This window comes from Bos indicus, chromosome 15 (genome assembly GCF_029378745.1).
Source record: "Bos indicus isolate NIAB-ARS_2022 breed Sahiwal x Tharparkar chromosome 15, NIAB-ARS_B.indTharparkar_mat_pri_1.0, whole genome shotgun sequence".
NCBI lineage: Eukaryota > Metazoa > Chordata > Mammalia > Artiodactyla > Bovidae > Bos > Bos indicus.
The window spans coordinates 74,730,150-74,757,236 of NC_091774.1; the positions used below are offsets into that span (position 1 = coordinate 74,730,150).

General features: G+C 47.2%; 1 protein-coding gene across 4 annotated transcripts in view; it reads left to right on the top strand.

Annotated features, from left to right (window-relative positions):
* Positions 1 to 27,087, top strand: part of EXT2 (exostosin glycosyltransferase 2) — a 148,952-nt gene that overhangs the window by 20,507 nt on the left and 101,358 nt on the right. For all 4 annotated transcript variants that reach the window (XM_070804090.1, XM_019975190.2, XM_070804089.1 and 1 more), the window contains 4 exons: positions 4,790 to 4,906; positions 10,826 to 11,021; positions 13,232 to 13,371; positions 14,173 to 14,266. In XM_070804090.1, coding sequence (XP_070660191.1) covers positions 4,790 to 4,906; positions 10,826 to 11,021; positions 13,232 to 13,371; positions 14,173 to 14,266 — 547 coding nt within the window. The remainder of the gene's footprint in view (positions 1 to 4,789; positions 4,907 to 10,825; positions 11,022 to 13,231; positions 13,372 to 14,172; positions 14,267 to 27,087) is intronic.

A 27,087-nucleotide genomic window follows, 5' to 3' on the forward strand; every position in this document is an offset into this window, starting at 1 on the left:
GGAGCAGGCGTGGCCGTGTCATTGGAGCCTGTAACGTCCGGGAAGTGAGGCACTCTAAGTACCGCTTACTCTCTTCTTTCCTTCCTTCCTAATGAAACTTCCAAACAGGCAGAAGTGGCATGGGGTGGCCACGATGGCGGTTCAAGTTCAGGTGCTGTGCATTTGGCCCTGTTGTACCAACTGCGTGGCTTCCTGGAAACCTCAGAAGGGAGGTGCCCCTAAGGTTCCTCTCCTAGTGCTTGGCCTGAGGCTCCGAAGAGAGCGGGAAGTGTGGGCCCAGCATGAGGGTCCTGGGCAGCAGCCACGGGAGGGGATTACTGCAAGTTCAGATATGAACTCATTTATACCCAGCTTTGTTGCAGTTGATGTTTAATTCTTGAAATCATTGTTACTGAAAGAGGTGAGAACAGCCTTAGGCCCGCTGTGGTCTCTGCTTACTTGAGGCCAACATCGTCATTTGTGAAAATCTACACTTAGTACTGCTTTTCCCCAGAAGATTAAGTCTAAGCCCTCTTTGCTTTTAAGTGTTTATCTAGAGTCAGTATTGAGTTTCTATCTGGAAAGATGATCATCACTAGAAAAGACCCTAGCGCCATCCCTCAGCTTTGGTGTAGAAACCATTTTGGACGGTAGAGGGCAGTCAGGCCACACAAGTTCTGTAGAAACCCGCTGAACACAAGGCGGTCTCTGGTTTGGCTCTTCGCCCCAGCGTTCCGGAGTGCGTTACTGTCTATGCGTTTGCTTGTTCTGGGAAAGTGAAATGTGTTAGGGGACAGAAAAGGGAAGGCAGAGAGGTGCTGGGAATGCAGTGTCTTCACCTGCTGTTCTGGGTTTAGTTTGAGGAGGGTTCATTTCTGTTTGGGACATGTCGGTTCTTGCTGACGCTTTGGTATTTGTATCTGACTGGGAGAAAGATTTCATTTTTATCGAGTGCACATGTTACAAGGAGTTTCATTTCTCTGCAGGAAAGTGTCAAGTAATCAGGAGAGAGTTGAAGTTCTTGCTGGTGCTTAGGTGTTAAGGATCAGGAAGGGTAAATCATTTTCCCTGTGCGTGTATTTTTGGAAGTGATTATAGGCAGTCCTGTAGCAAGTAATGAATCATCAAATAGTCCTCCTTTATCTTTCCACGTGGGAAATTTCATTTTGAAGCCGAGGTGGTCTTCGACTGGTTGGAGTAAGGAATAGTAGATTTGTTTGTTAATTTTTCTGACCCTTTGTCCTTGCTCCTGGATTCAGAGGAGGTAAGAACCATGCGTGTAGGATGGTTTTAGCAGAAGCTGCATATCTGGTTATTCAGAAATTAGAAAACAGGCTAGATTTAGACCGTTTCTAAGATGCCCCTGAAATCTAAAGTCATAAGTGTGATTTTTTTTTTTTTTTTTAAGAATTATCTGACTCAGAAAAATGCAAGGACCAGGACTAAAGCAGATGTCAGCTCAGCAAATACATCTTTCATGCTGTGTGAATCTGTGTTTCTCTTTCAGTTTTTGAAAATCCTATGTGTGGTACACATATACCTTCTGGGTACAAGATTGAAACAGTGTGCAAGTATACAAAGAGTAAAGTGTAAAAATATGTTTTCAAATTTTCCTCTGGTTTTACTCTTTTACTGAGAGGTAATCATTGTTCTCAAATACTGTGTGTTTTTTGAGTCTTTGATGGATTTCTAGTCAAACACCCACATATATTCACCTATCCATTTTAAGTCAAATGATAGCAAATTATACCTCTTCAATGCCTGACTTTACTGATCTTTGTTTTCTCAGCTATATTCTGTAATTTTATTACTACTTTAGATTTTTATTATCCTTTCTTTGCAAGTATCTCTCTCAAATTTCTACTTTTGTATAGGTGTATATTTATTTAAACTTCTTAGGGAAAATTTTAAAACCTGTATAAAAGAAGTGAGCCCCACACAACCACTGTCCAGCTTTGTTAATTGTCAACTTGATTCATCTATGCTCCTACCTTCTTCCCACCAGATTATCTAGAAACAAATCTCAGATGTTGTATCATTATGTCCGTAAATATTTCCATTTGAGACTGCAGAAGAAGTTTTTGTGTGTAACTCAGTGGCTCAGTCGGTAAAGAATCTGCCTGCAATGAAGGAGACCCCTGGTTCTATCCCTGGGTTGGAAAGATCCCCTGGAGAAGGGAATGGCTACCCACTCCAGTATTCTTGCCTGGAAAATCCCATGGACAGAGGATCTTGGCGGGCTGTAGTCCATGGGGTCACAAGGAGTTGGACACAATTGAGTGACTGATACTTTCAACTTTTTTCAAGGGCTTTTTAAAAAATATAACTACAGCACTAATATCATACCTACAGCAATTAACACTTAGTTCTTTAACATCACTAGATATTCACCAAATATCTAGCCGTTGCTCAGATATATATGTCTCATTTTCTTTTTTTACAGTTTGAATCTGTAAACAAATGAGGATAGCCAGTAGAGTTGGTCGGTTTTTTTTTTTTTTGCAAAACCTAAAACTTGAATCTTTGTATTTGAGGGATTCGCAGGCCTGATTAAAAGGAAGCAAAAGATACACTTGCAGACAAACCGTGTTTAGCTCTGTGGATACTCAGATGGGAGGAGGCGAGCTGTGAGGGCATCTGGGGTAGACCCAGCGTAGGGACGAGGGTCCACAAGACAGGGAGGAAGAGGGCTCAGTGATGTCCCTGGGTCTTCGAGTCCCGGGAAGTGCTGAAGATGCTGGCGGACACTCCCAGCGACGGAGCACCTGGCCTGGGGTGAGTCGTGGTGCTCACAGCTATGCTTTCTTAGGTGCACCGTTCCCGTTCAGTCTCTCTCAGCTTTGGAACAGATCTCCGATTTGGGAAAACAGAACGCGCTTCTCAGCAATTCACTTTTCAGTCAATGTAAAACACATGTGCTGTAAAGCAAGGGAGGCTTACACTATTTTCTCCTTGGTAATGTTCAGGAAAGCTTGGCAGAAGAAGATGCGGTGATTTGGAGTGGAGGTCTTGTCAGCAGCAGGGCCGGTGTGAGGCTTGTTTGACTAATTGCAGCGGTGGCTCCTCCTGAGAGCTCCAGCGAGATTGCATGTGCGTGATCTGTGACATGAGGCATGCTTCCGGTTACCTGCTTGCCTCCTCCCAGGGCTTAACCCCCTCCCTCAGCCCCGGGGCTCCAGGGAGAGAGTAACAGTGAAAGTTGGTGTCATGTACACCTGCTTCCTCACCACAGATGCTCGCCCCTTCCTCTGGGGCGTGGGTGTAATTACATCACCCACCACGCCGCTTACCTGGGCCGCCTGATGCCGGTATATTGGATCTGTGTTTCCTCCTCTGCACATCGATCGTGGGGGCCCCTGCAGTCTGCTTGCCATCATGGTCATGGAACCCACCCAAATTCATGTTGGACGGAGTCACTGCCGAATGCTAATCAGGAAAAATGAGACCGTATGTTGGTACTACGGCTAGTCATTAAGTTTTACAGAGCGGACTGGCAGCTGGAGAGGTGTTCCAGCCTGCACATTACCTCCCTAACCAGTTCTTGGTTTCATAAAGCTTAAACAAACAGATTGGGATTTCCAGGGGTGGTTTGGAAATCTTTGAACTTAAACTGGTCATGTAAGAAGGGAATGTAGGCTGTCATCAGGGCAGGGAGGGGATTGGTAGCAATCAAGATTGCAAAAAATGTGGCTTTGCAGTTCATACATTTTGGCTCAGACTGTGCCGCGCATGGACCTGGCAGCACTCTGCCCCAGTAAGTGATTTGATGGGCTCGGGGGCCCCCCGGGACACAATAACCATAAACGTTGGTGTGATGTACACCTGCTTCCTTTCTAATGAAGTGTCACTGTATTACTTGCTGGATCCAGTTAAAGCAGCGTGTTCATGGTTTTCTAATTAAGGAGAATAAAAGCTCGTGTGGGTGGACTTGCAGGAGAAGCACTCGAGGTCAAGTTCTGGATTCTGCTTCCTGTGGAAGCATGGGGTTGATAAGACTGAGTAGCTGGAATGGGTGGTGAGAGCTGGTAGAGGCTACACAGTGCACACGAAGCTTTGGGACGACAGTGAAAAGAACTGATCTTGTGGGAACTGGAGCGGGCTGGGGCGCAGGCAGCGTGAGATGGGGTACTTTGCCGTCACCGTGGCTTTTTTTTTTTTTAGCTCATTGTCCCCTGAGCTTCCGTCAGTGGGACGGTAAGTGACTGCCCCAGCCAGTCCTGTTATTCGTATTACTGTAAATGTGTTTAAGAGTCAGGGCCTCCTCGGTGGCTCAGATGGTAAAGATTCTACCCGCAATGCGGGAGACCCTGGTTTGATCGCTAGGTTGGGAAGATCCCCTGGAGAAGGGAATGGTAACCCACTTCAGCGTCCTTGCCTGGACAACTCCGTGGACAGAGGAGCCTTGAGGGCTACAGCTCATGGGGTTGCAAAGAGTTGGACGTGACGGAGCGACTAACACTACCACGTTCACCGTCTGTGACTTCTCGGAGAGGTGAATGGGATCCAAACAAGGTAGCAGAGGGGCCGTTCGCAGGCTGTCCTCCTGGCTGTGCTGTATTTTAAAATAGGGAAAGTAAGGACAGACTGCTTAGGACCCCAGAGGAAGGCGGGTGACTCAGGACGAGGATGCAGCGAGTGCCCCTGAGATGCTGTACAACGTTTAGCACTGTGTCTTTCTAGAAAAGTGACTTGGTAAACATCAGCTGTGGCTGATACTGTTATGAACATCCAGCTGCCCCTTTCCACAGAGCTTATCAGAACGAAGACTGTCTTTCTTTCTCACCGTTTGACAAAACCCTTTGTTTTTCAGGGCTCTGTTGGCTGGTGGTGGCTTCTCTACGTGGACTTATCGGCAAGGCTACGATGTCAGCATTCCTGTCTATAGTCCGCTGTCAGCCGAGGTGGACCTTCCGGAGAAGGGGCCCGGGTAAGGCGCCTCGGGCACAGCCAGCGGTGCTGAGAGATGCCAGTGAGGGCCCGGGGGGCGGGTTGCACTGCAGTCGAACCATCAGTGACAGGCCGGGGTCCTTGAGGGTCCGTCATTCCTGTCCCACACCAACCTTATTTATCCTTCAGTTCTCTCTCTGTCTGTCTCTCTCTCAGTCAGTTTGCAGCGCTGTCTACCAAGCTCCCCAAATCAGAAATCTAGTTGCTGTCCATAAGTCTTTCCTCTCCCTTACTTCCTGTGCGGAATTGCAGGCTTCCAGAAGGAAAGCAGGTGTTCAGCATCAGTTCAGTTCAGTTCAGTCACTCACTCGTGTCCGACTCTTTGTGACCCCATGAATCGCAGCACGCCAGACCTCCCTGTCCATCACCAACTCCCGGAGTTCACTCAGACTCACGGCCATAGAGTCAGTGATGCCATCCAGCCATCTCATCCTCTGTCGTCCCCTTCTCCTCCTGCCCCCAATCCCTCCCACCATCAGAGTCTTTTCCATTGAGTCAACTCTTCGCATGAGGTGGCCAAAGTACTGGAGTTTCAGCTTTAGCATCATTCCTTCCAAAGAAATCCCAGGGCTGATCTCCTTCAGAATGGACTGGTTGGATCTCCTTGCAGTCCAAGGGACTCTCAAGAGTCTTCTCCAACACCACAGTTCAAAAGCATCAATTCTTCGGTGCTCAGCCTTCTTAACGGTCCAACTCTCACATCCATACATGACCACAGGAAAAACCATAGCCTTGACTAGATGAACCTTTGTTGGCAAAGTAATGTCTCTGCTTTTGAATATACTATCTAGGTTGGTCATAACTTTCCTTCCAAGGAGTAAGCGTCTTTTAATTTCATGGCTGCAGTCACCATCTGCAGTGATTTTGGAGCCCCCAAAAATAAAGTCTGACACTATTTCCACTGTTTCCCCATCTATTTCCCATGAAGTGATGAGACCAGATGCCATGATCTTCGTTTTCTGAATGTTGAGCTTTAAGCCAACTTTTTCACTCTGCTCTTTCACTTTCATCAAGAGGCTTTTGAGTTCCTCTTCACTTTCTGCCATAAGGGTGGTGTCATCTGAATATCTGAGGTTATTGATATTTCTCCCAGCAATCTTGATTCCAGCTTGTGTTTCTTCCAGTCCAGCGTTTCTCACGATGTACTCTGCATAGAAGTTAAATAAGCAGGGTGACAATATACAGCATTCATAAATCCTGTCATTTGTACTGTTTTCCCCTGAAATCGAAGTTCCCATGCACCAGCCAAGGGCCAGCCTTTCAAAGAAGAGAGCCGCCAGGCCCACTGAGTTAAGTCTGTTCTGCACGGGGCACTGTGGGCAGCTAACAGGCGGAGGTTGGTGATGCCCTAAACTTCTGCCATGCCCAGGGCGGCCCCTCACCACAAAGCATCATTGGGTCCAAATGTCAGCAGTGCTGTGGCTGGAGAAAGCCTGGGGGACACAGGGTGAGCAGTCTTAAGATGGCTCAGACTAAACTCTCTTTATCATCTACTCTCCCGAGTGTAATCTAGGTCTCTAATGTTGGTTGAGGACTGGCACATCCCTTAAGATTTAATCCAGGGAAGAAAACAGGCTGAAAGGAAAAGACTGAGAGAGATTGAAACGAAGGAGAGCAAACCACTCTGAACAGTACAAATTACCTTCAAATAAGTTTCCAAGAATTACAAGCTTGCTCTGTTGGTGGTATTTTCTTGGTAACTTGATCTCTAATTTTTATGTGTAACTAGACTGAAATGACTATCCTTAGATGGTTTAAGGTTGCTGTTGATCTTTAGAGTCCTGAGACTCTAGAAACTAGAGAATCTTAAGCAGTCTGTCTTCCAGAGCAGCAGCAGGATGCTCAAGACACAAGGGGATGGTCCTCCCCGTGCTGGACAAGCGGTGGATTTCTGTGGCCCGATGCGGACCCACCCCACTCCGTTTCCCCTCCAGGGTTTGCAGTTGGGCCCTGTAGTTGTGCTGTTTCCTTTACAAATAACACTCCTCTGCCTCAGGAGAGAAAAAAGAAAAGCAAAGACAGGCTCTAGGCTCATCACACTTTCCAGGGATCTGGGAGGAGGCAGTCTGGGTGACCTCACGGCAGCATTTGGAATCTGTTGCTCTTTGTGAGAGTTGCTTTTTAAGGGAATTCCCACATCTCTTGAGGGCTGCGTAGAGTAGCAAGGGCTTTGTTTTTATTTTTATTTTAAATCTCTCTCAATATTGTCCAATGGGAAGCTGAGGATTGTTGCTATTGATAGCTTCTTCTCACAGATGTGTTGGCCTCAGCTGGAATTCTCGTCATTTCTCTCTCTAAAAGGAACTAAATTGGGAGTTTACAACGGTTACTATGGAGGGAAACTTGGAGTTCTCAGCATGATTTTGCTGAACCTTCGATATCAGCTCTGCTGGGAAGAAACATGAAAGTCATAGCTGGTCATTTTAGTCCTCGAAAGAAAAACAAATCCACCTTAAGATTCTGTTTGCTTAAAACTAAAATGGGCCTACTCCACCAGCCCACCATCTGCCAGGTCAGAGCGAGCCAGCATGCAGGCAGGGGGAACATTTTTAGACTCTTGTTCACATCTGCACATTTATGTAGAAAATGGTGGTGTTGGGTGGGGACCCACTGAGCGTGGTGACTAAGTGTCTACAATAGAACTGTGTTTCGTAACAGCAAAATCAGCCCAGAGTCTTTCTTTACTCCAGAGTTTCTTTGAGCACCACGTGTTAGCATCTGTACTTGTTTCTCCGTCTTACGTAGATGGCTCCCTCTCTCTCTGTCTATGTGTATTGAAAACCATGCCTTCCCGTCGCTCTCTCCTATTCCATCCAGTGCTGCAGGGGATTCTGGCTCTCTCTCTTTCCGTAGCTGTAATTTCCTTCTCGGACAGTGAGGAGTCTAGCTCCCGTTATCCCCTGTATCTTGCTTGATCAACCCTGTCGTGCGTGACCAGAGCCCTGTGGTTGCCTCTGCCCCTCACCGCGCAGGTGTCTCTGCGCCCCACTTGGGCTCTGACCCCCTGTGCCGAGCTCCTGCTTCCCGTCGTCACCCCGGGGCAGGCCCCCTCCTCACCTTTCCTGGGCTCTGACCCCCCCACACTGGAGGGGTGCCGCCCGTGCCATCACCCTCCCCGTGCGCCTTCAGCCTGGGCTGCCCTCCTGCCCTGACTTGGCCTCCGCATCGCAGGTGGGGAGGCCATGACTCCCTCTGTCCCGTCCCCGCTCCCTCTTTCAGGGATCTCACAGTCTGGGCCAGGCCACCTCCCTGCTCTTCCCCCAAGAAGTTCTCCCCCAGACGAGGACTAGAGCACTCCCAGTGGGCCAGCCCCACCGCACGGAAACGCTGTCTCCCCTCCAGGACGCCAGCACTGCACACCCGCCTGCAGGGACCCCCTCGGACACCAGCGTGGCCGCTCCTGTTCGAGGCAGCCTGGAGTGCCAGTTTTGTGTTAGCGGCTCTACTTAAATAGGAAGTCTCCAGGGACCCAGCAAGTCCCAGCGCTCTGTGGCAGCTGCCGTAGAGCCAGCGTCTTGGGGACTGGAAAGGTCTTTAGAGGCCGTTTAGCTCTCACTTTGGAGAAGGAAATGGCAACCCACTCCAGTATTCTTGCCTGGAAAATCCCACAGATGGAGAAGCCTGGAGGGCTACGGTCCATGGGGTTGCAAAGAGTCTGACACGACTGAGCAACTAACACTAGTTCTGACTTAATGTATACCTTGTTACTGTGATTTCTTCCTGAAAAGTTTTCTGATTTGTGGTGAAAAAGACTCACCACCTCACAAGACAGCTCATCTTCAAATGGCCTGAGTTGTTGAGGTGGTTTCCGTGCTTGCGTTGAGAGTTTGACTGTCCATCTTCCTCCTGTTCTAAGCAGACGAGCTTGATCACAGAAGTCCTCCCTTTGGGATGCCTGAAGAAGACTCCCTATATGTGATCTTCCCATCATACCTCTCCCCTCTGAAAACTGATGGTTTTACGAAAGAAAAAATGATTGAGGCTGAGGGCTGGGGGTAGAATTCAAGAGTCTGTTTCAGTGGCTAGCAGGTATGGGGTCACACACAGTTGGACACGACTGAAGTGACTTAGCAGCAGCAGCAACAGCAGCAGCAGCCAATGTATTGTTCAGCAAAATGCAATTGAAGGAGAAGTTGTCCAGGATGAGAGAAGCCAGTCTGTACGGCTGATCCAAACTGTCTCCCGACGGGCTGCTGTTCGGTGTCTTTTTTACGTCTGCTCGCCTTTGCCCTGGGCTCCGGGTCTGCACTGCTGTCTGGGGCAGCTCTCTCAAGCAGGACTTTCAGTGAGGAAATGATCTGTGTTTAGTGGGGTGCCGACTTCCACGTATAGCTGTTGAGCCCTTGAAATGGGGCTAAGGTGACCGAGGAACTGGATTTTAAAACTTTAATAGATTTAAGTGGTCTCACGTGGCTAATTGCTATTGAACAGTGACGTTCTAGGGGGTCTGCTTGTCCCTGTCTTCCCTGCCTGCCTTTGCTTTCAGTTCGACTGTAGAGAGAAATGACCGGAAGAGATGGTTCCGGGGACTTGAGGGCCATCAGCTGTGGTGTGCGCTGCTCCATTTGCTGGAGTCGAGCTGATCTGCAGCTGGGAGAGTGTTCATTTCCTCACTCCCTGCTTGCTCTGTGTCTTTTGGGCGTGACGCTTAAAGCTTGGGAAAGATAACACTCTCTCAGAGAGTGATTTCTTTTTGGCCACGGGTAGATGTGTAAGGTGTTCTCCAGCTGGACCCTCCAATTAAGCCTGAGAAACGAAAGGAAAATAAAGCAATTTCCCTTTCTTTCTCTCCAAAGCAAGAAGAAAAGAAGGTATGGGGTTGGGTTCAGACTAGAGGGTTTGAGTCCTTTCTTTCTCACTGCTTCTTGTTAGCTCCCCTGGTGGCCTTGCCTAGAGATGGCTGTCTTGGGTGTTATCCTTGGTCTGTACAGTTTGAGGAAGATTTGAGTCCTGCTTCTGGGTTTGATGGGGGTTTCATTTCTTCTGGAGCCTGCTTTCTATCATTCCTTTCTTCTTCAGTGATCCCTGCTGGTTCCTTTGCTGAGGTCGTGTTTATTGCCCCTGTAACCTCTCTGCCTTGTGGGAATCTTGCCTTCTCGGAGAGAATTACTTACCTTCTGGTCTCCCCAGTGAGTTCACATTTTGTTTCTCGTGGAGATCTGAATGGTGCTAGACCCTTGGAAATCCTTTCTTCAGTCTGTTCTCTCTCACGCATCCTTGCTATCCGATGTTAAGACTGGTTCCATCCATTGACAAAGCCAGTTTTTTCCACTTGTTCTCCACGACCAAGTTTGGTCTTCCTGAATCCATCTGGCCTTGAGGATGGGGGCTGCCTTTCCCTGGAGCGCCCCCATAGCATAGGGTGCCCGTCAGCAGCCGGAAGTAGGCTGCTTTCACGGTCAGTGCTGTCTGTTAAGACCCCTTGTTTTCCTCTTTGAAGGTTGCAGCCTGCTCTCAGCTGCTTTTCAGAGCAGAGAACTCAGATCGAACTAATGCTAACGTTGGATGTTCTTCCAAATAATCAACCAGTCAGTCAGTTTCTCTCTTTACACACACACACACACACACACACACATACACACTCACACTCTTAAAGCATGCTCCCTAAGCTTGGCCTATTATAAGCATTTCCTCAAAACGTTAAGAACTTTTCCTAAATGAACCCTTTAACAACAGCATGATGCTTCAGCATGTGAATGAGTCATTGCTTGCCTTCTCAGCATGTATAATAGTTTAAATATTCAGCAGTGCTGAGTGTAGTTTCCCCAGAAGTCAAGGACGTGAGTGAAGATGGGTGAGAAAGCACTCGTAGCCCTAAGCTCTAGACCCGAAGTTGGCCTCACCGTGACTCATGCAGCGGCGGCCAGGGTCCCAGTGCCCCCCGTTTTCTGCTTCGCAGGCCGCGGCGGTACTTCCTGCTGTCGTCCCAGGTGGCCCTGCATCCAGAGTACAGAGAGGACCTGGCCGCCCTCCAGGCCAGACACGGCGAGGCGGTGCTGGTGCTGGACAAGTGCAGCAACCTCTCCGAGGGCGTCCCCGCCGCCCGGAGGCGCTGCCACCAGCAGCAGGCCTTTGACTACCCGCAGGTGCTGCAGGTGAGTGCTCCGCCCGCCCCTCTCAGGGCCCGGGCTGGGGCTGAGCCCAGCCGACAGGCGCTCCGCTCCAAGCTGCACTCGTCAAGCTCCCTGAGCGGAGAGCAAAACCGGACTGCTCTCCACTGCTGCCCCGTGGACTTCTGGGAGCTTCAGGGTCTGCGTGCCGTTAGTGCAAAGCCGCTTGGCCCGTGAGCGTTCCAGCTCCTTCCACGAACTCATCTTACTGCAAAAAGACACACCCCGTAGATGTACAGAGGAGCCGTGTAGTCAAAGCAGGCACGTGTATTTTGCTTTTATTCCTGTATTCCTTATCCAGCCCAGAGGAGCTTGCTTCTTTAAGCTGCAGCTTGTATCCTCCAACTGAGCCAGCTCGCCACGGCCACAGTTAGTTCTTCCTGGGAGTGGGAGGTCTTTATTTTTTGTTACCGTTTTTTCTCTTGGTGTTTTTGCCTCCCTACATGTGTCCTCCTGGTGTCGTGGGAGTGCCAGCACTTCGTAACTGCAGGCAGAGTAGTCCTGTATTATACTTCTGTATTATAAGCAGGCTGTTTGATACTCCAAGAGCCAGGGGGCTGGGAAAGCAGAAATTGAGTTTTGTTCACTCTGCTGTTGTCCAGTCACTCAGTCGTATCTGACTGTCTGTGATCCCATGGACTGCAGCACGCAAGGCTTCCCTGTCCTTCATCATCTCCTAGAGTTTACTCAAACTCATTGCTATCCAACCATCTCATCCTCTGTCGTCCCCTTCTCCTCCCACCTTCAATCTTTCCCAACATCAGGGACTTTTCAAATGAGTCAGTTCTTCATATCAGGTGGCCAAAGTATTGGAGCTTCAGCTTCTGCATCAGCCCTTCCAATGAATATTCAAGACTGGTTTCCTTTAGGATTGACTGGTTTGATCTCTTTGCAGTCCAAGGGACTCTCGAGAGCCCCAACAGTTCAAAAGCATCAGGTCTTTGGCACTCAGCTTTCCTTATATTTTAAATCTTTTGTTCGCTTAAGTATTTAAAACACAAATAGTTCAGTTCAAGGAGAGATCTTAAGGAGCTGGTGTGATTGTGTGTGATTTTTATTTTTTCAAAGTCTCCGAAGAGAACCGGCCTGTGCTGGGATTGTTAAAATACCTTCAAAAAGTGCTGCATCTCCTCTGGAATGTCTGACTGATAACAGTGGTGATGTGAGCAGGAGTATTTATAGTAACCTTTGTCTAGACAGGAAAAATGGTTATCAGCACACATGCCCACATCTGGACGCCGACTCTTCGGGGCCGGCTGAGCGTCCACCTGCCCCTCTGGGCGCCATGACCGGTGCCCCTTCTCCACCCCCTGCCCTTTCTCATCGCTTTCTCCTTTATCCCCAGAGGAATTTGGCGTATTGAGTTACTTCATATTTCTTCTGAACTCTCCTTTTCTCTAGCTTTAAAGATTAAGTATTTTTGCTTTAAAATTTTTTTTTTCTGTTTTTCTCCTGGAGAGGCAAAAACTGGAAGAAACTTGAGTATTAGAGACGGGAGCTTTCCTTATTTTTTTCGGTTGACCTATTACAACCACCTTTTTTTCTTGTGCATCTCTCCTTTTCCCAAACAGGCCCACATCCAGTGGGTTCGAGGGAGTGAATGAGGAAGACCTTTAGTGAGGTCTTGCTTTTTGTTCAGTTGTATCTAAATAGAGCCTATCTGCCTTAATGTGTTTTCGAAGGCATAGCATTCATGAGATGAATGTCTTCTGTATACAAAGCACACTGCTGGATGCTGTGGGGGTAGGAAGATGAAAGGAGATTTGATGCTTTCTGTGTAGGGGGTCCTCTCAAGAGCCCGATATGCCCAGTCCAAATAATTCTAGTACAAGGCAGGCAGAAGTAAGTATTCTGAGCCCTGGGAAGCCACGGTGGATATACACAGCACCGCAGGGCTGAAAGAATCCAGTCCGTGGGAAGTCATGCTGTTGAGTTTCCAGAGGAAGACCTGGAGGTGGGTTGTGAACATTTTCAGAATCCAAGCAGCGGAGGCATTGCAGTGACACTCAAGAGTGGAAATCCAGAGCATTGCAACCTCTTCAGCTTTTCAGTCTCACCCGGGTGAGCTGTTATCTTTTAGCATTTTCTGTGTTGCCTGGCTTCAGCCCTTGAGAGAACTTTGTGGTCTGCCAGGATCAGAGTAAGTGGATCAGCGGAACCGGTTTGTAATCCCCTCCTCTGCCTGTGTTCTGCAGGAGGCTACTTTCTGCATGGTCCTTCGTGGAGCTCGGCTGGGCCAGGCGGTACTGAGTGATGTGTTACGGGCCGGCTGCGTCCCAGTGATCATCGCAGACTCCTACGTTTTGCCTTTCTCTGAAGTCCTTGACTGGAAGAGGTGAGTGTTACCTTCTGATGAACCTTTATCCCAGGGTTCCTGCATGGATTATTTTTAAAGTCCCCCAGCAGTTGTAATGCATAGCTAGGTCTGAGAACTGCTCCTTCAGATTTTTTTTGCTCCATTTTCCATCAGGAGAGTTCGTCCATGAACCTGCAGCAGAGGTTGGTCACCCGAGGCCTTTGGGCCGCATGTGGCATGCTGCCAGTGTCTGTAAATAAAGTGTTATTGCATCACAGCACACCCATTCATTGACACATAATCTTTGGTGGTTTTTGAGCTCCAGTGGCAGTTGAGTCCTGCAGTTTAAAATGACAGAGATTGTGTGGCCTTGCATGTAGTAGGGCCTCCATAAATACATGCTAAATAAATGAATGGATTGGGGAATACAGCCGAAGGAGAAGTCATTGTTAATTTAGAGTGGACAGTGATGAGTGAAGACGAGTGTACCTGGCAGGCAGAACTGGACACACAGAGGCCCTGTGGTCGGGCAGAGTGTGGTGTATTCAGGAGGCTGAGAGGGTACCTGTGTGGCTGGAGCACAGTGGGGAGTGAACGGAGGACAGGAGAGGCATGGAGTGGTGACGGGGAGGTGAGAGATGGAGCTCGGGGGAGCTCCTTTGCGCTGGTCGGTCCCAAGGAAGGGAGAGGAAAGAGGGACTGCTCACTGCGAGGACCGTGGGGCTGAGGGAGGCGCGGGGCATTGTTGCTTCTGCTCGTGAGACCCGAGCGGGACACACATGCAGCCGTGCTTTGTATGCAGGGCTGTCCATACATCCGCTGTCTCCCTCTCGTCTCTAGAGCATCTGTAGTTGTGCCAGAAGAAAAGATGTCAGATGTCTACAGTATTCTGCAGAGCATCCCCCGAAGACAGATTGAAGAAATGCAGAGACAGGTAAGGGGCCAGGCAGCCCTGCGGGGGAGGGGGCGAGGGGGAGGTGAAAGGTGGCCTTGACTGCTTGGACGCAGAGCAGTATCCATGCCGCTGAGAGCGGGCATGGGATTGATATCCTCCACTGAGTCGGTCAGCCAGACTTAAAAGAGGAAAACAGCGTTAGGGAGTTGCATCAGAGAGGCTTGGAATAATAACTGTCAAAGATTCAGAAACGCTCCTGAAGCAAGCCTGCTGTGACAGTAATGTCACACCTCTGCTATGTGTTCAGGATGCAGAGCTGCCCATCTCTGGAAGGCCGTTTACACAGCAGGTGAGGGCTCTGGTGACTGAGACGGACATGGAAGCTGGTGTGTTTCAGGGTGATGCTTCTCAGGAGCTTTGACCTTGAGTGTTGTGTATCAGCTAGCCAGGGTCCCCACAGAGTACTGAGCAGAGTTTCCTGTGCTATGCAGTAGGGCCTTATTAATTGTCTATTTTATGTATAGTAGTGTGTATACATCAGTCCCAATCTCCCAGTTTATTCCTCTCTCCCTTCCACCCTGGTAACCCTGAGTTTGTCTTCTACATCTGTGACTCTGCTTCTGTTTTGTAAATAGGTTCATTTGTACTATCATTTTAGATTCCACATATAAGCAACATCATCTGGTATTTGTCTTTCTCTGTCTGACCTCACTCACCTCTAGGTCTGTCACGGTGCTGCCAATGGCACTGTTTCATTTGTGTGGCTAAAACCCCATCGTATGTGTGTACGGCGTCTTCTTTACCCGTTCCTCTGTCCGTGGGCATTTAGGTTGCTTCCTTGTCTTGGCTGATGTAAACAGGGCTACTGCGAACATTGAGGCGGTGCCTGCGTCCTTTCAGATCATGGTTTTCTCCAGTTCTTTTTCTTCTTTTAATGGGTTTTTACAAGTTTTTATTCTCATCAAAATTATCTGTGTAGGTGATGAGCCGGAGAAGAGGTTTGGAGGGTTAGGGTTAGGCTGTAGCCGCCTCCACACACCCCTGTGTCTAACTTGGTCGCAGGAATGAGCCTCAGGTCTCTGGGAGAGGGCAGGGCCGTCACCCGGTGGTGTGGAAGTGGGGAGGGACTCTGGCTTCTGACGGCTGCTTACACACGTTGTCCGTCTGTCCTCCTGCCCCGAGCTCCGCCTCTCCCCCCGAGTGTGCGCAGCGGAACGCGGGGGTTTCTCGGCTCCTCTCGGGTGCTGTCTTGGGCCTGTCGCGTCAGCCACCACCTGCTTTCCTGCTTCCACACTTTGGTGGTGTTAGCTCCTTCCCCGTCCTCTTTATCTTTGGTTATGCCTTCATTTTAGGGTTTTAGGAGGGAGTTAGTGGATGTGTTCAGTCCACCTCTTTATTTTGGACCCAGCTCCTTAGACCAAACAGATGGTACATCACACAGTGGTTGAGTCTGTAGGTTCCGACCCTAGACTGCCTGTGGCGAATGCCGCCTTGGCCGGTTACTGACTCTGTGCCCTTGGCCAAGGCTCTGCCTTCTGTGGATCCCCATGACCTCATCTGTCAAGCATTTTGACATTCCGATTTGAAAACAAATCACATGTTAAGTTTAGCCTCCCCGTAGTCTATTTCCTAGCACACCCATGTTCAGGTTTCTGGGCTTCCCCATTTGTTGCTTAACTGCTGACCTCATTTGAGTTGTAGTGAATTAGAAAATCAGCCTAGAGATCTCTATAGTCTTGATCTGAACTTGGGGTTCTTACAACTCATGGGAAGAAAAAGTACTCCTTGAAGGGACCTGGTGTTTATGCTCTTTGTGTTTCATTTTATGGCATCTTGATTTGTTAACATAGTAAATAGGGAATCATCTGCTAAATCAGGTATCATCTTTTATAGATTTATAAAAGGCTAAGAAAACACCAGGGAGGTGAAAAGGAGCAAATTCTGCCCAGTTATCTTCCCCACTACCTTCCTGTTGGGAAGAGAATCACTTAGTTTTTAGAGCAGAGCACCCAGGGCCAGCTCACAGAATGCACTTTTTCCCTGGGAACTTGGCTTAGGAACCACAGATCTGAGACGAGCCTTGCCAGTCTTTTCAAATGACAGGTTCAGAATCAGAACCATTGAAGCAGAGTGACTAAGGGTTACTTAAAACAGTGTACTTTTAGGTTATTTGGGCTCTGAGAGACACATGTGGGGTCTTTAAAAGACTCTGGCTTGAGCCCTGTGTCAGTCTCTGTTAATTGTGTGACTGTGACACATCTGTGACCAAAGCTCCTCAGACTTCCTCATTTATGGAATCAAGGGTGGGCTGGATCAGCTTTCATGTTCCATTCAGCTGTTAAAAAACACTGTGAAACTCCTGTCCTTGACAGCTTTAATAACTGAGTGATCATCTCTTTCCCATGACCACCTCCTGTCATGAGGGCCTGTTACTGTCTCTGGTGGTGAATAACCTGTATTATGTCCACTGGCAGAATAAAGGGGATCTCAGTACTTTCCTGGGCTTCCCTGGTGGCTTAGATGGCAAAGAATCCGCCTGCCATGCAGGAGACCCGGGTTCGATCCATTAGTTGAGAAGATCTCCCAGAGAAGGGACTAGCAACCCACTCCAGTGTTCTTGCCTGGAGAATTCCACGGACACACGAGCCTGGTGGGCTACAGTCCATGGGGTCGCAAAGAGTCGGATACGACTGAGCGACTCGCACTTGCAGTACTTTCTTCCCTCCCCTAAATCCCCCTTCTGCTTGATGGTGCTCTTCTCTCTGCTACTTTCAGATGTTCTGAGATGCTTCGCTGCCGTGGCCCATTTAGTCCTGCTCCCTTTCTCTGAATAGTCTGCATCCCCAAAATGACCTCTTTTCTTCTCCCAATGTCAGATTTCTAGACTGAACTGATCTCAGCCAGAGGTGAGATTATCCGGTTGAAGCACTTCCCAGAGAGTTCGAAAGGATGACTAGGTTCCACTCCCAGATTCCAGTGGCACACCTGACTCCCAGATTGTGACACCTTGAAACGGCTGCACATGTTGCCAGATGCCTCCCAAGGCGGCAGAAGTGCTGTGCTTGGGAGCCGCCTTCCTGTTGATACCGTGGCCGTCTCTCTAAGATTAGAGACAGCTCTTTTGTTCTTTGCAGAATGTGCTTGTCCTTTATCTCCTGTATCCCCTCCATTGATTCAGTCAGACCTTGGCAGGAGTGACTGAAAAAATAGCACACGCTTGGTTCTTGGAAGTTATTACACCTCAGTGAATTCTCTTTAGGGAGGTCCAATTTGAGTCTTTGTAAGACAGGGATAAACTTTTAGGGGAAAACCTGTTACATCAGTAGTTGATACCTTAGAACCCTGGGTTGCTTATGTTAGAATGAGCTGAGACTGAGGAGCAGAGGGTCAGATTTTCTTGCTCGGCAACTCAGGACCGGCCCGAGGGGCTGCACGCACAGTTGTAACCAGCAGAGGGCTCCATCCACTTTGAAGTGACTCATTTTCCTTCTGAGTAGCCGTGTCCAAGGAGTCCTGAGTGCCATGAGCTATGCTGACACCGTTCCTCAGAGCCGCTCTCTAGAGAGACCCGCTTCTTCCTGTGCTTTTTAGCACAGGATTCTGCTCTCCTGTGATGGATCAGAGCCAGACTTTCTGAATTTGACCCCTGAGATACGGGTGGGATCTTGGTGAGGACGGTGATGCAGCTTCGAGTTCAGGGGCTATAATCTGATCGATGGATACGTGGTGACAGCCCTTAACATGACCCAGGAGTTAGGACGCACCCAGAGAGGAGGGTGTTCTGCCTGACAAGGAAGCGTAACTTTTCCTCCTCACCTGAGATGCGACAGTGAAGCAGCCGTTAAAGTCATATGCAGGGCTAGAACCTGAAGTAAGAGCTGGATGTAAGCTAAGACTTTTGAAGTACAGCCCGCATCTGTGTTATCTACCCCTGAAGACCAATAGCTGGCTGTGTTGGCGTAGGTGGCATTGGAAGAGCTGGGGTGGCCTATAGGGCTTTCTGTGGTTTAGTTAGAAATCAGTTCCTTTCATTAATAGAAATTAATAGTTGCTTTTGTTGTTGTCCAGTCGGTAAGTCATGTCCGACTCTTTGCAACCCCTTAGACTGTAGCACGCCAGGCTTCCCTGTCCTTCAGTGTCTCCCAGAGTCTGCTCAAACTCCTGTCCATTGAGTCAGTGATGCCGTCCAACCATCTCATCCTCTGCTGCCTCCTTCTCCTGCCCTCAATCTTTCCCAGCATCAGGGTCTTTTCCAATGAGTCTGCTCTTTGCATCAGGTGGCCAAAGTGTTGGAGCTTCAGCTTCAGCATCAGTCAGAATATTCATAATATTCAGGGTTGATTTCCTTCAGGATTGACTGGTTTGATTTTCTTGCTATCCAAGGGACTCTCAAGAATCTTCTCCAACATTACTGTTCAGAAACACCAATTCTTCGGTGCTCAGCCTTCTTTATGGTCCACCTCTCACATCTGTACATGACTACTGTGACCCCTACCCACACATGCCTAATAGCCATCCTGGGGATATGTAGGTATAAGGCCAAAGAAAGCTGAGAAGATGGTACAGATTTTCCAAAGCATGTTAGTGGTCTGAAATGGGAGGAAGTCTGGGTTAAAGCTGTTAGGGACAGATTTATTGGGGAGGTAGTACTTGATGGCAGCCTTAAAGATGGAGGGTTCCATCCACTATCTTTCTCGTGTTGGAAGCCAGGAAGAAGTATGCAACTAAGTATTTTCCTATAGTCTCATGGAACATTCACGTCCCCAGTCTCCTTTGGAATCACAATGAAAAAGAGGGCAACCCAGGATATTGAAAGGCTGACTAGACACTGGACTGTATGGTTGGCAGTGTTTGTGTGGATAGGGAGGAAGGTGTAAATGGATCCTCAGTTTATCTGTTGAGTGGAGTTTCCAAACATTCTTTTATTGGTCAGTGGCTCCGCCAGCAGTGACCTCTAACCTCAGCCACACTAGGAGGTGGAAGTCAGGAGCCTGCCTTGCCTTTGAACTCTTCTTTGTACTCATTTGACTGGGAGCCTTTGAGGTGGCAGAAACATTCAGCATCTTCTTTGCTCTCTCTCCTTGAATGCTTGGCCAACTTAAAATACCAGTTTCTTTTCTATTACTGACCCATCTCAGCCTGCCTTCATATTTTCCCTATTATACTAAGCATACCAATTATTTGTTCTCCGGAGGAGGACGTGAAGATATAATGGGCTGATTAGGAAAAAGAACATGTCTGTCGAAGAATATGTGGTCCCCTCTCCTGGCAGGACTGTTGTCAGGCCTGGCTGTGGTCGAGCAGAGAGCAGAAGAGACCACAGAACAGGAAGTGTGTGTGTCCACCAGTTCATGCACTTTATTCAGGGCAGAGACCCCACAGGAGGCTGCTCTTTTATCTTGCATGTGATTTCAGCACATCCAACTGTTTGCTTTCCATAGACATGGTAGTTTCGAAGTTACATCTTTGAAGGACAGAAAGACTGTAAGTGAGGGGCTGTGACATGGGGCATCTGCCAGTCAGGCATGAATAGAGAAGACAGAAAGGCTGTTTTAAAAATAGAACTTGGATGGAATGCTCTGTGAATAATAAATCCTGGAGAGGGTGTGGAGAGAAGGGAATCCTCCTGCACTGTTGGTGGGAATGTAAATCGGTATAGCCGTTATGAGAGCAGTATGGGGGTTCCTTAAAAAATTAAAGATAGAGCTGCAATATGACCTGGCAGTCCCACTCCTGAGCATATATTTGGAGGGAAACATGATCCAAAAGGATACATGTGCCCCAGTGTTCACTGCAGCACTGTTTACAATAGCCAAGACAACCTAAATGTCTGTCGACAGAGGAGTGGATAAAGGTGTACAGATATACAATGGAATATTACTCAACCGTTACAAAGAATGAAATAATGCCATCTGCAGCAACGTGGATTGACCTAGAGATTGTCATACTGAGTGACATAAGTCAGAGAAGGAGAAGTATCGTATGATATCCCTTATATATGGAATCTAAAGAGAACTGGTACCAATGAACTTATGAAACAGAAAAGGACCCGCAGACTCGGAGGGTAAACCTAGGGTTGCCAAGATGAGAGATGCGGGAAAGAATAGCTGGAGAGTTTGGGATGGACCTGTACACGCTGCTGTGATTAGAATGGTTAGCCAAGGATGGCCAGCGAGGACCTACTGTATCGCAGGAACTCTGCTCAGTGTTGTGTGGTGGCCTGGATGGGAGGGGAGTTTAACGGAGAATGGATGCGTGTGTATGTATGGCCGGGTCCCTGTGCTGTTCACCTGAAACTGCCCTAACATTGTGTGTTGATTGGCTATACCCCAACACAAGATAAAAGGTTAAAAAAAAATAGAACTTGGGGCTTCTTGGCACTCCAGTGGTTAGCACTTCACCTTCCAGTACAGGCTGTGTGGGTTTGATCCTCTGACTGAGGAACTAAGGTCTCGCATGCGTCATGGCCAAAAATCCAGAACATAAACAACAGAAGCACCATTGTAACAAATTCAGTAAAGACTTTTAAAAAATGGTCCACATCAAAAAAAACACAAAACTTAAAAAATGAAAACAGAACTCTCAGCACTCTGGATACATGGCAGACGGCAGAACGTGCTTCTCGATATCCTGGGTGTGTCCTCGTAAGACGGTAGAATTCCTTGGTTCAAAGAAATATGTACGTGTTTGTTTTGCATATTTTGGGTTTCTGGCATCCAAATGAGTCCTACCATCACTTTGATTGTTGAATATAGTTTCTGTTTTGTCGCCTTGAAGCTGTTTCTGACGGAGCATCTTAAAATCGTGGAAATACAGAGATGGCTGTCCTGAGAACGCCCTGCAGTCTTTTCAGGGAAGGTTTACGTTTCGCGTATATAAACGTGTTTTTAAAATACTGGCTTTCGCGTAAAGTATTTTCGAAAGTTTTCTATCTAAAATAATTTGCTTTTATTTTTTTAAAAGTGTTTTGTGATCCGCCTAAAGGCGTCGGCCCTCGGATGTCTAGGACCCCCAGGAACCTGGATGGATGTGTTCTCTGAGGGTCCCCTGCGCTTGGCTGTTGTGTCCGTTGACGGCTAGGTAGCAGTCTGTGTCCATTTCTCCCTCCCTCCCTGCCCCCAAACACACACAATTTACAAAGCAAACTTGTTAAACAGAGCAGTGAGACTAGGCAGTGAGAGGAGCGATCTGAATTTTTTTTAACGTGAGGAAACGGAAGAAGAGCCGTGAAGCGATGCTCCGGTGATCGCACGACCTGAGAGGGACAGACGGGGAACATACTGTTTTGCTGCCCACAGCTTGATTCAAATCCTAGAGCTCTGTGGCCTGGATTGAGGTTAAACGTCAGGATGAGCTTCCCAGCAATTCAGGTTAGCTGCTTATTGGATCGTCTCTCCTAAAAAGTGGTTGCCTGAGACCCTGGAGACTGGACACGTCTCTGGAAATATGAAGAACGTGGAAAAGACTTCACTTCTGATTTCCAAGATTTGACATTGTAACGTCTGTCACTCTTTCCCACTGCCCGCCCCCCCATACTGTGGAAATTGAAAAAAACTTTAATATGCATAAACTGAATTCTCAGGGCTTTGAAAAAAATGCCAAGTATTCCCTTCCTCCCCCTGCTCTCTAGTCCCAGCATGCCACTCCAAGCTCTGTTTGCCGATCTCTGCTTTCATACTCGCCCTTAAAAAAGCTACTGGATCACTTACCCGTCTACGAAACACGTTGACCTTGATCCTTGGCGTTCTCCTGGTGAAACAGACAACCGTGGTTCTGATACAAAGCCAGGCTCTTTGGCCAGTGGGAGAGCCTTGGGGAAGAGTGTGATTATGGGATATTTTGAGTTTCATAATTTTATTTCAATTTTGTTACTCTGTTGGAGTTTTCCTGAATGTATAAATCCATATTGTGAAGGAGATCAGTCAACTTATGTTTAAAGCAGGATAAAATAAGGGCTCATTTAATTGGAACTCTTAAGGAAGAGCATTTTTATGTGTTTAACTTTTTTTTTTTTCAAGTTTAGCATTAAGAACCTTATTGGAAAAAGACTTTTGCCAAGTATCTGATGGGAAGCCAAGAAAAGCATTTTAATAGAACGGTCTCAAATTTATAGTACACCAGGGCCTGTAAATAAATTTCCCTGTCTTTAAGGTTGGGGCTGATTTGCAGTTATTTTGTATAGCTTCTGAGATTTAAATCCTCACAGTCCAGATGGGGAGACCATAAAGCTGCTTTCTTTGGCAACCCTGGCATACATTGTCCACGGCGAGCTCTGTCTGTAAATGCTCACTTACCGTATTGTGATGCCAGTTTGAATTGGTTTAGCGACTTTTCCTAGAGCAGCTCCCCCCACCCCAAATGTTCTCAAAATCTTGGAGAATTAAGAGTCCTTGATTTCATAATGCAGACTAGTCAAATAAGTATGTTTTAAGTACCGGCTTTTTTGCTAGAATTGTATAGGTATATTAAAGGAGATTTTTACAAAGGGGGAGGGGAGGAACACAGATCCTGTCCTCAGGGTGCTAGGGAGAGCACTTTCAGCAATAGTGAACGAAGAGGGCGGAAGTGCTGGCCCTCAGTCGTGCTGCGGAATGGATCAGGAGGCGAGAGCAGGCTTCGTGACCAGGTGGCCTCGAATAGGGTGAGAGGATGCTCTGAGAGGTGCCGAGCTCCGCCCAGAGGTTGGCTTCTGTGGGAAGGACTCGGTAGGTGAGGTGGAACAGCCTACCAGCCTGAGGGGGAACTTGAAATACCAGCAAGAGAGAACTTTCTAGGAAGCTGGAAGGACGGGAAAGTCAGTGACAAGTGGAGAGTAATGAAAAAATGCGCGAGGAAAGGGGAAAGCAGTATCAATTAAGGAGACAGGGGTAAAAAAAAAAAAATCAAAGAGCTGGAAGGAACCTTAGAAATTATTCAGCCCTTTCTTCATATTTTGTAAATGAGGTGGAAGCCCTAGCGTTCAAGTGATCTTGAGGATGAATTGTTAGGGCCTGAGCCTCGCCTCGCCTGGAACCCAGGTCTGCTGACTCCAGCTGATGGATTCTGGGTGGAAGGGGGACCTTGTGTACTACAGTATTTTTCAATTTAGGGAGTCTTGAGTGGCATTTTATTTTTTAAAAAATGAAGGATAATAGGAAGGCATCAGAGTATTACCTAGCAAGGGTAAATCTTTCCTGAACTCTTTTTTTTGATATGTATATGTGCAGTGTCATTATTTAATGTATTTGTATGTTTCTTGGTGTGGGCCCCAGTCCAGAAAGTTTGAGGGATGTTGATAGTGAGTGGCAAGCACACAGGCTTTTGAGTTGAGGAGACCTGAATTTGCATCCCAGGCTGTGCCTTCTGTCTGCCAGCTTTGTGAGCATGGGCAAGTCACTTTGCCAAGCATCAATTTTCTTATCTTAGACCTGGGGATAATAGTCCGACTCTTTGTGAGCCCACGGACTAGAACCTGCCAGGCTCCTCTGTTCATGGAATTCTCCAGGCAATAATACTGGAGTGGGTTGCCATTCCCTTCTGGGGATCTTCCTGACCCAGGGATCGAACCCAGGTCTCCTGCACTGCAAGCAGATTCTTTACCATCTGAGCTACAGGGACGCCCCCAATAATACAATAGAGCAGTTGTGTTGTTTAAATGAAATCCTTGACTTAAAGCATCTAGAGGCCGGTCTGCCTGCTCTGTGTTGGCTGTCGTCTGGGAGTGCTCCGCCTGGGTCTAGGTTTGAACACTGGCAGGAGCCTCCTGGTTTGGAGCTTGGACTTCAGGAACCACAGTAAGTTACCAACGCGGATGTATTATGCATTTGCTTCTGGGCTTGGAAACTTGAAACAGAACTTATTCCTGTGGGCCTGGTGTGCTTTCTACATCTTGGAATAAAGGGAGGTTCCCCTCTCTGGTTTTCAGAATGGCTTATGAAAATCAGTGGTTCTTTAGCTGGCCTTAAAAAAAATTCATTGGCACGTTTGAGTGCCAGAATTCATAAAGCAACGTTTGGGTCAAGTACTATTACTTTTTCTCCTTTCCAGTGAGAACGATTTTCATACTGAGTCTTTTTACCCCGTCTTTTAATGTATCCTCTGCTGGATCTTGATTTTACTCATTTTTTTTGAGCCAGAAGATTAAAAAATAAGCATAAAGAGAAAAGTCAAAATCAGAATTGACATTTGGGTGGTGAACACTTGGAGAGTTGGCATTTTACTAGGTATGTACTAAAAATAAAGCAACTTTTTATGTGAATTTAAGAGGGCTGGTGAGATACCTCTTAGGAATAGCTGTTGTTCGCCTCCTACTGAAAGGGTAATGAGTTGTATCATCTGGTTTTCCTGGTTCTCTGCTGTTCCCCTCACCCCTGCTGCCCTTCCCCCACCCCTGTCCAGCCAGCTCCATCCCATGTTTGAAATCCCGCTGGAGAGCGAGTCGAGCGCTTCATCCCTAGATGATTTGGGCCAGGGGCTAAAACACTGCCATAAATCTGCAGCTCATTTTAATGCCACGTTAAAACAGTGTGAGCGGCTGGTTTCCGTGGCCCCTGCCCTCTTTCTTTATGGGCTTCTTTGGCTCTTCTTTATAAAGAGGCCCTGTGGAGTCATTTTAAAGTTCTTATCAGTTTGCTGACAGCTATATGGGCCTTTCTGCTGAGTCCAGGAGCTCAGGCAGGCGTGTGAAACTTCTGATATTAAAATTGAAGAAAAATGCCAGGCAGAAGGGATTGGGGAGCGCAGCGGTGATTTGGAGGTGAAAGACTAGCGAGGTAATTAACCTCTGCAGGTCCGGAACTGTGCCCTTGGCCGGATAAGTTGCTCCTGGTTGGTGGGGGCAGGGCAGCAAGGGTTAGGCCAGGGAGGGCTTTCCAAGGGCTTTTATTTTTATCCCCGATGAGAAATGCCGTTCAGCTGGCAGCCTGTGCTTTCAGGCTTCAGCAAGTGCGTTGGGCAGTCCTGAAAGGCTAAGGGAGCCAGGTTTACAATGCAGTTTTTTTTTCTTTTTCCTAAAGGCCGTCTGACTGGCTAGACCTCGGCTTGTGAGTCTCTGGCAGCTCCAGCTCACTGTCTCTGTCCACAGCATCGCTGTTATCGAATTTAAAGGGGCTTTCATCAGTCTGCTCCACAGCCCCTTTTAGACCAGCTTGCTAACTCCCAGTGATCCTCGCAGAGTGCTTCGTGGAAGCGCCAGGCCCTCTATAAATGTCAGCCTGCAGCTTAGCCCTTCTTACCCTCTCAGTTACGGAGAGGTAGCCTGGAAGCCGCTCCTCCCTCTCCTCCACCGCTTTTCCTTTCTCTCTTTGCTGGAAAACTCTAGCAGCAGACAGCTGAGGGGAAGGAAAAACCATTACCTGGATCAAGGCCAGGGGCTTGATGGAGCCTCAAAATCTCTGGCATCTCCTGACCAGAGTGTTTTTCCAGGCATTTCAAAAAGTACACCCTCACCCTCCGCCAGCTTTCAGCTTTCCAGCCTTGATTCCAGGTGGGCTGGCTTGGGGGCATCATGCCCTCAGAATCTGTATCTGTCTGCTCCTCTTCTCCTAACTAAAGCGTTTAGGAAAAGGATAGTAGAGATAAGCAAAATCCGGTGGACATGTATTTTTAACTGCCTTGCACCCTTTTGGCGCAAACACATTATTTTTCCTTTTTCAAATAGTTTTGGACATGAGTACTTTTGCAAGTGTATTCAATTTAAAATAGTCATTTAACTTGAGGTTGAAGCAAAAGCAAAGAATTTTTGTAGTTAGTCAAATTATATAGCTGTTGATCTAGGATCAATGATTTTCATTGAGCAAACAATAAAAAATACCGGTTCGTTTTACTACTTGTGTGGAAGTAGCTCCTGTGGGGAGAGTAATTAGGTATGAAAACTGACCAAGCTATAAATCAAAATAAAATACCCCAACCTCCAAAGCAATCAAGCTACTTTTTTGAACATTTCTGACAATATCAATAGATATTTTGGTATTCTGAACAATATCAGTAGAATAAATTGATATTCTATAATTAGTTAAGTTTACTGAATCAGAAGTTTTTGCTTGTGGTATAATTTTAATAAATTTACTAAAAATATTTTACAAATAATGTACTGAAAGTTCTCAGTAAGTATATGATTATGAGCAGTCTTCATTGTACAGCCTTTGCAAGGGGTGTGGTTATATCATATGACCAGTTTCCTCTTTGGGCATTGGTTGCAGAGCTGGCTCTAGAGTTAGCCATGGGTTAATCCCTTGTAACAAGTCCCCAATATGGGGCATTGCTTTAGGAAATGGCCTCTCTAATAAAAGTGTTAAACATTAATTTGCAGCCTATATAAGGATTGTCTGACTTTTTGGGGCTTGTTTCCTACAGAGTGGAACTATTTGTGAAGCATTTCTGAGAAATAATTGCTCATTACAGGAAGTGTAGTGTAGGCTTTGTGAATTCATTATATATCTACTTAGAAAAATATCTAGGTTTGTTTACAAAAGAATAACTTATAAATTACCAAGTGTCGATACAAGCATTTGGTAAAGAATTCACTATTGTCAGGTCTTCAGTAAGAGTCAGACTGATCCATTAGATTTCTGTCTATATTTATGATTATTTTATATTTGAATGTATTTTTCTGTCTCCCTCAGCATTGAAGAGGCTGAGAGAGTTTGGAGTTGCCTGACTACTTTGTAATAACACCATCTTGTCATTCCATGCTACTGTTCTTGGGAATGTAAGACAACAATTGTGTATTTATTTCATTTTATTTGACTAGATGACCTTTAATACTGAATCAGACCAGAATTGGTACAGAAATAGCTTCATATAAGTCATTTCTGGCAATGTAGTTCTCTCTCTCTCTCCTTATAGTTTAAAGGTTAATTTGTATTTAAATGTGCACTTAT